This window comes from Diaphorina citri, unplaced genomic scaffold (assembly GCF_000475195.1).
Source record: "Diaphorina citri unplaced genomic scaffold, Diaci psyllid genome assembly version 1.1 scaffold902, whole genome shotgun sequence".
Lineage (NCBI taxonomy): Eukaryota > Metazoa > Arthropoda > Insecta > Hemiptera > Psyllidae > Diaphorina > Diaphorina citri.
Genome location: NW_007378333.1, coordinates 60,917 through 72,215, shown reverse-complemented (window position 1 = coordinate 72,215; position 11,299 = coordinate 60,917). Strand labels below are relative to the sequence as shown.

The 11,299-nt window shown below is 39.2% G+C and overlaps 1 protein-coding gene across 4 annotated transcripts; it reads right to left on the bottom strand.

Moving 5' to 3' along the window:
- Positions 1-444: 444 nt before the first annotated feature.
- On the bottom strand, positions 445-10,695 carry LOC103512942. 4 transcript variants are annotated; one of them, XM_026826278.1, is made up of 4 exons: positions 10,573-10,695; positions 9,528-9,571; positions 6,942-7,028; positions 445-663 (listed from the first exon to the last, which is right to left on the bottom strand). In XM_026826278.1, the coding sequence occupies exons 1-4, from the start codon at positions 10,613-10,615 to the stop codon at positions 454-456; spliced, it is 384 nt and encodes a 127-aa protein (XP_026682079.1). In that variant the 5' UTR covers positions 10,616-10,695; the 3' UTR covers positions 445-453. The 4 variants fall into 4 exon arrangements, with proteins under 4 accessions (XP_026682079.1, XP_008475964.1, XP_026682078.1 ...); XM_008477741.3 differs by lacking the exon at positions 445-663 and adding an exon at positions 6,044-6,149 and having other exon boundaries at positions 6,688-7,028; XM_008477742.3 differs by lacking the exons at positions 445-663; positions 6,942-7,028 and adding an exon at positions 4,748-5,377.
- Between the last annotated feature and the right edge of the window lie 604 nt (positions 10,696-11,299).

The following is an 11,299-nucleotide window of genomic DNA, read 5'->3' as shown; positions in this document are numbered from 1 at the left end:
CTTTTCAGGAAACTTCTTTAGGAAATTTTTACATGAAACAAATGGGAATCGATGATTGACAAACAGTCTTATGCTTAGGATTATTCTTCATTTTACCTACCATTGTAGATTTGTAAAAAAAAAATCTTGAGGTTTGGACTCCTGCGAGCTTGAACCTCCTCCGAGGAATGGAATGCCAAAGCCGCCTTCGTTCTCTTCTCCGCCAGTCTCAATAGTTTCACCAGTGCTTGGTTTGTTGTCATTGCCATCAGAATTTGTGTTAGAACTGCCTTCATTCGTTTCCGATGATCCTGAAATCTACTACTAAATTTAGTTGTTCAAAAATGCCTCAAAATCTAGACAAAAAGAGTCAGAAAATACATATGAATACTAGTAAGTTAAATAAGACTTGGGAGATGCACACGCGAACCTTAGTTTTTATCTTCGCCTTTTTCTATCTTCTTCCTCTTCTTCTCAGCCAAGTTTCTCGTCAACGGTCTGCAAGGACTGGCCCATGTTGGTCCAGCCTTGTCCAAAGTTGGCCACGCTGTTTCCCCACGAGGCCAGGCCTGAGCCGAACTTATCCACCGAAGTGCCGCCCGTCTGCATGCCACTTGCCATGGAGGACCCCAGTTGGGACCGCGGTTCCACCAGTGTCGGACCGCCCTCGTCAGATGGCGGCACCTCATCTTCCTGAAATTTCATTCTCACTGTTACCTCCCACCACAGGTATCAAGCTGCCGGCACCTCCAGAACTGTTCTCCGATGGATTCGTATTCGAGTTTGGTATCAACAGACCTCCCAGTGACGTTCCACTATTCTCTGAGCTATGGGTTGTCTCAGCTTCAGGTTGAGGGTTTGAGTCTCCACTGGAAGATCCCGTCAGGAGATTTCCCAGACGGCTCGGGGAATCATCGAACAAATCTCCTCTAGGGTTGTTTGCATCTTCCTCGTTCCTTCTCTTCTTGTTTCTATCCTTGATGCCTCCCGCAATTGTCCGTGTCCTTCGCTTGGTCTTCTCTGAGGGCTCCAGTGATCTCTCCAATGCTGGCTCAAACGATCTTCTCTCCAACACAGCCTCCGTGTCGTATATTTCCCGATAGTTGTTCAAGTGGGCGTTGTCTTCCAATGAGTTTTCCTTGTACTGCCCGTCCGTTATTTCCACCGAGTTCGTCATACGGTGAGCGTCCATATCTGTCAAGTTCTCCCCCTGGTCGGTCTCTTCCCCATAGCTATTCACATGAACTTTATCTTCCAAGGCGTATTGTTTGGACTGGTCGCCTGATATTTGAATAGAGTTGGCAATGCGGTGAGCTTGCAGATCGGCCAGGTTGATTATCATGGAATCGCTGGGATTAGGTAGAGAGCGCCCGCTATATTTGAGTATGTTACGTGCAGCATCGGATGGTATATACTCGTCTGGTATCAGGATGTACGGATTCATGACGAAAGGGAGCTGAAATCAAAGGGAAGACATGTCTGTAGTGATATCGAGAAACAACTTTTCCAGATGGATAACCAAGAAAACTGAAATGTTCAGAAAATATGTAGGTAACTAGTACCTATTCTTGACATTAGCTACATATGTATCTATTTTTTCTAGGGGTTTGAAGTGGTAGGGTTCTCACTAACTAAATAGATAAGCTTCTCATTGACTTTGAATGAACGTATGATCGCGCCGCGTTACAAGAAAATTAATGGAGGACCTCTTTTGTGTTCCCAAGTGTAAAGTGGAACCGGTTGTAGATTGCTGATTTTGTTGGATGGAATCGCTGGGATTAGGTAGAGAGCGCCCGCTATATTTGAGTATGTTACGTGCAGCATCGGATGGTATATACTCGTCTGGTATCAGTATGTACGGATTCGTGACGAAAGGCAGCTGAAATCAAAGGGAAGACATGTCTGTAGTGATATCGAGAAACAACTTTTCCAGATGGATAACCAAGAAAACTGAAATGTTCAGAAAATATGTAGATAACTAGTACCTATTCTTGACATTAGCTACATATGTATCTACTTTTTCTAGGGGTTTAAAGTGGTAGGGTTCTCACTTACGTGAGCTCTTCCACCTAACTAAATAGATAAGCTTCTCATTGACTTTGAATGAACGTATGATCGCGCCGCATTACAAGAAAATTAATGGAGGACCTCTTTTGTGTTCCCAAGTGTAAAGTGAAATCGGTTGTAGATTGCTGATTTTGTTGGGGGTGTTTATCATGAAATTTAAGGGTAATTAATTGCCTCTATGTTTCTTGTATTTCTTCGATTCTACCATAAGGTGCATCAGATTGCAAGAACAGAGTGGGAAGAAGGAATGTTCCCATTTTCCCATGGTATCACTCGAGTGGGACAGAAAATCAAAGGCAAAAACTTACTGACGACCAGGACCACAATCTGAAGTCAGAATCTGAGTTTTCCTAATGATATCTTGATTTGCTAAAATTTTATTCAAAGTTTAAAACAACCAATTAGATTGCTAGACCTCACTCAAGTTAAGATCTTTAATTCAGACTGTGATCCCGATCAAAACCTTTGTGACTTTCAAAACGCTTTCAGTGATGAATGGATATTTTAAGGAGGAAAAATATCAACTTACCGTGTTCTTACGATGCGATGATGGTGGTGCTACTGGTGTATTTGGTGGCGCTTGTTTTGAACAGCTCGGTTATCTCATAAAGTTACAAATCACAGATACAAGAACACTTCATGAAACGGAACTTATTTGGAAGAATCGTTTTCGTAAAAAATACACTGTTACACAAAGTAAATTTCCGAACTTTTTCAAAGAATCATCTATCAATCACAGAATCAATAAGTTATCAAGTTGTCATCCAAGATACATGAGTGTATCAAGTTTCAAGTTAATCGGCCCAGTTAAAGTGAATCAAAAGATTGTTGATTTTTCCTGTCTTCAGACCGTTTGAGAGACCTAGAAGTCGGAAGGTGTTTCCGCCAGTCAGACAGTCGGAATGTGAGTGGCCGCCCTTGGTTACAAAATTTGACCTATACAATCAAAAGAACTAAGATTTCCAAAGTAAATTTCATTTATTAAAATTTAACCAAACCGTAATTCAAGCCTCGAAGTGGGATAAAGCGTTAAAGCACGTTCAAAGCACCCTTTTCCCAAAAGATGGGCGTTAAAGCACGTTCAAAGCACCCTTTTCCCAAAAGATGGGCTCAAGTTAAGCAGCGTTATGCGTGGTTAATGTCTGGACGGGTGACCAGTCAGCGAGGTTCTGGTTACTTCAGGGATGAAGAAAATTAAAGAGTAATATGTTGAAAAAAAAAAAAAAAAAAATTCAAACAAGATAGACGTCAACATCATAGGCAGCATTCTCGCTTTGGTAGTCTTGCCGGAGTTGATATATCGACTGCGCCAATAATCCATCGTTCGAATAGTCGACGCGAATATCATCAATTAGGATATAATCCGCGGTGGTTGCAGGCCGGGGGATCTGGGTAGCCTCGCCATGTAGTACAGAACCCTGCAGGGAAAACACACCGGGTCAATGACCGGCTGAACGAGACTGAGGACTTGAATTCTGTCCTGCACCAAATAGTTCAGAGGGAACTGTAACTGCTAGGGTTTTATCGTCCCGAAATCGAAGAGAGAAGGAAGACAGGATAGGAGAAAGCCAGCCGTTCCGAAAAGGCTCAGCGGAAGGGAAAAAAGTAAAAAAAGAGAGTTAAAAAAAGAGAGGGTAACTCTCTTTTTTTAATGTGAAAATAATATTGGAGGCCAACCAATTCTGCGCCAAATATCTTGGAGATCGTATATTTTTTACAATTTATGCTAAATTATTGATGATGAGAACGTTATTAATCTAATACCTGTAAAGAATACAAGGATGACTTTGATTTTCTGTATTGAGAGAAAAATAAATACATATGATTTTTTATAGGTACCTACTTAGACTAAATTTTTTTAACTTTTCCTGAACCAAAGTGGCCATCATGGACGCGATGTCATTTCGACTTTTAGTTTATACCTAATACTTTGACGAAATTACACAAAAAATTACTCATTCTTCGTGAAAACCGAAGTGGCCCTAGGTAACTCTTAGTTTTGGGGTACCTATGTACCTATACACTAAACTTAATGTGAAGATAGCTAAATATCTAAATTCAAAGGTTAGCCTTAGCCAGCCTAGTTAGCTTAGTTGGTAGTGCGTCTGCCTTGTAAGCGCTAGGCCGTGGGTTCGATTCCCGCCCGGGGCGGATTTTATCCTGATGGGATAATGTTCGTTCTCGGAACGGCTGGCTTTCTCCTATCCTGTCTTCCTTCTCTCTTCGATTTGGGGACGATAAGACCATAGCAGTTACAGTTCCCTCTGTCAAACCTCTTTAAAAAAAAAAGGTAATAGGTACCTTTTCAGCCAAAGTTTCTTCATGGATATGCTCAACTATCTTGTAAATCTATTAGGTACCTAAATATTTATGGAGAAAAAATAAAAAGAAGAAAGAATTCGCTACTAATATAATGTGACTAATGTTGTGCTTTACAACCAAATGTATTAGCAAGATGGATTGCATTGTGAAAAATTCATACATTTTCCTTCCTTCTACAGTTTCTACTTCTGCGCAAAAAGGGTATCTTATTTGCTATTTCCTGAACAAAGGTTAAATCTTATTTGATGCTCTTTCTGGAAAAAAGTGGATAAGTGTTGAACGTAGGTCTATTTTTGAGATTGAATTGTGGAATACAGTTCTTCCTTGGCGTCCATGAATCCTCTCTTCATTCCGATTTCGGCACCTATCCTGTCTTCCTTCTCTCTTCGATTTCGGGACGATAAGACCATAGCAGTTACAGTTCCCTCTGTCAAACCTCTAAAAAAAAAAGGTAATAGGTACCTTTTCAGCCAAAGTTTCTTCATGGATATGCCAAACTATGTTGTAAATCTATTAGGTACCTAAATATTTATGGAGAAAAAATAAAAAAGAAGAAAGAATTCGCTACTAACATAATGTGACTAATGTTGTGCTTTACAACCAAATGTATTAGCAAGATAGATTGCATTGTGAAAAATTCATATTTTCCTTCCTTCTACAGTTTCTACTTCTGCGCAAAAGGGGTATCTTATTTGCTATTTCCTGAACAAAGGTTAAATCTTATTTGATGCTCTTTCTGGAACAAAGTGGATAAGTGTTGAACGTAGGTCTATTTTTGAGATTGAATTGTGGAATACAGTTCTTCCTTGGCGTCCAGGAATCCTCTCTTCATTCCAATTTCGGCGTCGCGAACCATTTTGGTCACTCCTTTCCCAATCCCTTTGAGGATACCCTTGAAGGAATCCATCATGTTGCTAGCATCCTCAGCAACTTCCTCTGTTTGATCAGCAATAGTCTCGTCACTGACTGGTGCTACTTCTGCTAGCTCTCTCTTGACATCTTTGTGATCCTAAAAACCACGCGAGGAACAATTACTCTCAAGTCAAACCCCAATAATGTCTATCAAAAACGAATTGAAAGAGTGCCTATCAAAAACGGATCACATTTGACTTCTACACGAGGTGTTGAACTTGTGGACATGGATTACTCAGACTAACAGACAGGTAAAATCGGAGAGAAGGTCCTAAAAACCGGAAAAGAAAAGTAAAAATCTATAAAAACTTGTGATTGACAAAACCAAGTGAGATACTAAGTGCCTACAAGACTAACAACTTGAGTGAGACTTCTTGATATTGAAAGAAACAGAGGTGGGAAGAGAGAGAATACTATTGGTAGTCGTATTTTAGAATGTGGGAAGGAAATATTCAGCATTCAGTCGTGAAAATCTACGAAAACATTGGAAATGGTTCAAAACACGGCACAATCCGGCACTTATCGATACTGGAGACCTCTTAACTTGCTCTCCGCGATGATCCCATAAAACTGGGAATTTTCTCGTCAATCGAGCTCCACATCTGTCCAAACTCATTGACGGCCGTTCCTCCAGAGGCTATGCTGTTGCCCATGCCAGCCCAGGCTAAACCAAACTTGTTCCCGATGGTCCCCATCGACTGGACGCCGCTGGCCATGGCACTTCCCATCTGGGTGGTTTTCTGTTCTTCGGACAGCTCTGGTGCGTTAGGGTCTCCAGGATCCACAGCTTCTGCAGAAGTGTCGGTGATTTCTCCTGGGTCTGCACTCTCAGTATCGCGGGGCAGATTCCGGGTGTCCAGGTTCCTCACCTAAAGTGGATGCAATGAAGGTTCGTGTCAGCACAAGGTAGTAAACAAGCTGTCCAAAGATTTTCCCCCAGGTGTTCGTATGTACAGAAGTGGTTTTTGCACTTGGTTTTTGGGTTAGTTCTAAATGAGCCTGATTGTCTTACAGGATTTTATTAATGCTATCCAGTCTATCCACATATTATTCACAGGATTTTATTAATGCTATCCACATATTATTCACACGAGTGTTCAACTGTCACCGATAAGTTTTTAGGTATGTTAGGTATACTTATTGAAAGTTCTTGTCACTAGTGATAGAGGACTTTTCAGGAAACTTCTTTAGGATATTTTAACATGAAACAAATGGGAATCGATGATTGACAAACAGTCTTATGCTTAGGATTATTCTTCATTTTACCTACCATTTTAGATTTGTAAAAAATTAGTTTACTACTAAATTTAGTTGTTCAAAAATGCCTCAAAATCTAGACAAAAAGAGTCAGAAAATACATATGAATACTAGTAAGTTAAATAAGTCTTGGGAGATGCACACGCGAACCTTAGTTTTTATCTTCGCCTTCTTCTATCTTCTTCCTCTTCTTCTCAGCCAAGTTTCTCGTCAACGGTCTGCAAGGACTGGCCCATGTTGGTCCAGCCCTGTCCAAAGTTGGCCACGCTGTTTCCCCACGAGGCCAGGCCTGAGCCGAACTTATCCACCGATGTGCCGCCCGTCTGCATGCCGCTTGCCATGGAGGACCCCAGTTGGGACCGCGGTTCCACCAGTGTCGGACCGCCCTCGTCAGATGGCGGCACCTCATCCGCCTCCAGAACTTCGTAATCTTCCGTGTCCAGATTCTTGGCGCCTTCCGCCTGACTCAACGTGTTCACATCATCGGAGACCTGTGTTGGAAGTGGTTGATATGAGAAAGCCAATGGACGCTTTAGAATCTTTAGATCGAGCTATTCTCCAACTCTTGGTTTGGGAATGCACGCACATTTCAGAACACAGCAATAGCACGGCTCAAAGCAATGAGGAATGCCCCGATTTTCAGCGTTTGCGCAGAAGCATCAGCATTGGAAGCATGGGTACCGATTTGTGTGTTTCAAGCGGGAAAGCGGGTAAAAAAGTTAGGTTGAAAATCACCACCCTGATAAGTAATCTTTAGTTGTTTATGCAGGAGGTATAAACGGTTGGTTTGCGAACTCTGAAGAGATTAATAGAAGCGAAGGCGTTGAAACATTTTAGTAGTTTTTGTTTTAAAAGTCTCTTTGTTGGTTGGGTTATTTAAATTTCCGTGTTAGTAGCTTCTTTTTTTCGATAAGGCACTTTAACACTTATGATAGTAAGGTCGTTAGCTTCCTTTTGCAGTTGGAAAAAGCGTTACAATCATGCAGATAAGATCAACTGAATGAAGCAAAGAAGTATAGGTATGCAAGAATGTTGGTTATTGTTTCAGCATTAGCAGCACAATTTTGAATTTTCACCTACAAAACGGACCAAGTCATTATTAAAGGTAATTGAGGTTAGAGAAGGAACAAAAATCTGGACCCAAACACAAAACTCTTGTTTCAAAATTAACGAACTTGAGAAGATGTCTAAGAGATAAAAATATTCACATTACAAAAGCTGTCCAAAAGATTTAGAATAATTATCAAACGTTAAAAAAAAGATTTTAAAAAAGCTATTCAAAAGATTGATATGCTAACTCACAATTCCAAAACCAAAGGGGCAGTGCTTATTACAAAGTTCACCAAACTCAAAATCCATTACCGGAGTGTGCCGTGATTAAAAACAAAACAACCAATGAAAACATATCTGATTAAACATTAAACCTAATTAACAGTGTTAGGTAGGTACCTCAATGTTGCAAAAATTAATTACATACAGGGTGTTTTTTAAAAAAAGTTGCCACCCCTGAAAGCTCGAGAACCGTTTGGAATTCGGAAAAATCCTAAAACACGTATTTCTTTATTTTTAAGGGGAACCTATTTTAAGGGGACCTCAATTTTTCGGCATTTTTAGGGGCGGCCCCAGAGGGGTCAACTTTAAAATCTTAAATAGGAGCCCCCTATTTGTGATACATCATATTATCTAAGGCCTTAAAGAACGTAGTACTTTGGTACAAGTTTGAGCACGATCCGACAATATTGTTCAAACAGCCCGCACAGGTGACAACCAGAGCACGAGTTAGGGCCTATTCAGTTTTTCATTTTTCCGTGTTCTCCCGCCAATAGGGGAAGCAACAAAAATGGGAAATTCATACTGATTGGTGGTTTGTACTTCAAATAGGTCCCACTAATGATCCATATTAAAAGTCAGTCCCAAAAATAAAATTTTGAAACATCCATTTTCACCCCCGGAGGCCATCAGGGCCGGGAGTCCAAATTTCATTTTTTGGTCTGAATTTCAATATGAATCATTAGTGGGACCTATTTGAAGTACAAATCACCAATCAATATGAATTTCCCATTTTTGGTGCTTCCCCCATTGGCGAGAGAACATGTAAAAATTAAAATTTTAAAAGGCCTGCCATGGTTGTTGGATTGAGCTCAAACTTGTACCAAACTACTACGTTTTGTAATACCTTTGATATGTTGTATCACAAGTAGGGGGTTCCTCTTTAAGATTTTAAAGTTGACCCCCCTGGGGCCGCCCTGGCCCTGATAGTGCCGAAAAATCGAGATTCCCTTAAAATAAATTTCCCTTGAAAAAAAAAATATAAAAAAATAAAAAAAAATATATAAATATACGTGTTTTAGAATTTTTCCGAATTTCAAAACGGTTCTCGAGTTTTCAGGGATAGCAACTTCTTTTTAAACGCCAACACTAACATTTCTGTCTGAAAAAGTGAAAACTACGCTGTGTCGTATTGGCAACCCAAACTTCGGGCAGTCACAATGTCACAAATAAATTTTATTGGCGGACTGCCTAATTGTTTCTCTCTAAATAAAATCTAATTGTACTACCCGTACCTACTATCAACAGCCTATTTAACTGGGTATCTGGGTAAGGTACTTTAGGTTTAGGTACTGAATGACCTGAAAGTAAAAAAAAAAATAAAAAAAAATATATAAATATACGTGTTTTAGAATTTTTCCGAATTTCAAAACGGTTCTCGAGTTTTCAGGGATGGCAACTTCTTTTTAAACGCCAACACTAACATTTCTGTCTGAGAAAGTGAAAACTACGCTGTGTCGTATTGGCAACCCAAACTTTGGGCAGTCACAATGTCACAAATAAATTTTATTGGCGGACTGCCTAATTGTTTCTCTCTAAATAAAATTTAATTGTACTACCCGTACTATCAACAGCCTATTTAACTGGGTATCTGGGTAAGGTACTTTAGGTACTGAATGACCTGAAAGTAAAATAAAAAGATAATTAATTATCAAACTTACCGATCTGGCAACACCGATGACTGCTTGGTGTGTGGATAGAACACCTGAAAAATTGAAGGCGAATCAGGAAATCTTGAAACTTGAAATTTAAGTTTGAAATTTAAAAAAATCATAGCTAATATTATTATGGACAATAAATACGTAAGATAGTAGGTAGGAATTGGAACTGACTGGTGCTACTTCTGCTAGCTCTCTCTTGACATCTTTGTGATCCTAAAAACCACGCGAGGAACAATTACTCTCAAGTCAAACCTCAGTAATGTCTATCAAAAACGGATCGCATTTGACTTCTACACGAGGTGTTGAACTTGTGGACATGGATTATTCAGACTAACAGACAGGTAAAATCGGAGAGAAGGTCCTAAAAACCGGAAAAGAAAAGTAAAAAATCTAAAAAAACTTGTGATTGACAAAACCAAGTGAGATACTAAGTGCCTACAAGACTAACAACTTGAGTGAGACTTCCTGATATTGAAAGAAACAGAGGTGGGAAGAGAGAGAATACTATTGGTAGTCGTATTTTAGAATGTGGGAAGGAAATATTCAGCATTCAGTCGTGAAAATCTACGAAAACATTGGAAATGGTTCAAAACACGGCACACTCCGGCACTTATCGATACTGGAGACCTCTCTTAAGTTTGAAATTTAAAAAAATCATAGCTAATATTATTATGGACAATAAATACGTAAGATAGTAGGTAGGAATTGGAAAAAAAAAAACATAATTGCAATGAGAAAAAAATAGGTATATGAACTAACCAAGAGGGAAAAATCTGGTGTGAACATCACACGACTTTCCTTATCCTATTAAATGATGCTTATTTGAGTGTTCTTTTAAATTAACCGCTTAGTCGATATAGCTGAAAACCGCCAAAAAACGGTCGACAACCGCCAAAATCTAGGGACCTCAAAACGTGTTTTGGCACTAAAAACTCACCATCGAAAATTTGACCCGATTACATTACTTTCCTTCCTATACCTAGGATAAGGAAAGTAAAAAACAACAATAAAAAAAAGTAATCAGTTAGATCTTAGATCCACTCACCATAAAGAATGAACAGAGAAACGAGTAAGCAACGTGAGACCATTTTGCTGAAGTGAGATTCTATTTGTTTTGAACTGGAATACTATTGTTTCTGCTTCCTCGCTTTAGTTAAGCACTGCGCTGGAAAAGAGAGAGCATAAAATTATTATTTTATTTCAGTTTACCTCATAAAATGATTTTTTTTTTTTAATGGTTTTTTATCTGTATTTTATTTATCTACATGTTTTTGTTTTACTATTCTTTTTCTATTTAAAGACTAATACTTTGTTTTAACGAACCTACCTCACTCAAAATACCTACCAATAGGTACCTCCGGGAATTTTTTAGCCCGTAGTTTATTCGATCGTGATTAAAGAAAATCAGTACCTATGTACCTACCTAATTTGTTTAATATTCAGTTTATCATGATTATTGATTTGATTTTTTGATTTTACTTCCATGTAATGATTTAAAATCAAGACTAGAGCCCGTTCTCCCTTTATTCCTTTTAATGTTTCCTAATAACTACCAATATAGTACTGAAGTCACCCATCCATTTTTTGACCTTGCTTGGCGTAGCTTAACATAGGTGACGCTAAAACCGGTCTTAAATGATCGACTGAAGTGTTATCTAAAACTTTCTCGCTTTGAGTTCATAGATCGTCGCGACAAATTTCAAGATCAGAGCTCATTTGTGTGAGAAAATGCGAAAAAAATCCCCCCCAAAACCGGTTTTATTGGTTTTTTG

Bases quoted from the DNA above. Each gene is read 5' to 3' on its own strand.
- LOC103512942 (XM_026826277.1), bottom strand. From the start codon at position 10,615: ATGGTCTCACGTTGCTTACTCGTTTCTCTGTTCATTCTTTATG. The intron at 9,572-10,572 runs GTGAGTGGATCT...TCAATTTTTCAG, and splicing joins TTCTCTGTTCATTCTTTATG to GTGTTCTATCCACACACCAA. The intron at 6,150-9,527 runs GTAAGTTTGATA...CATCCACTTTAG, and splicing joins TCATCGGTGTTGCCAGATCG to GTGAGGAACCTGGACACCCG.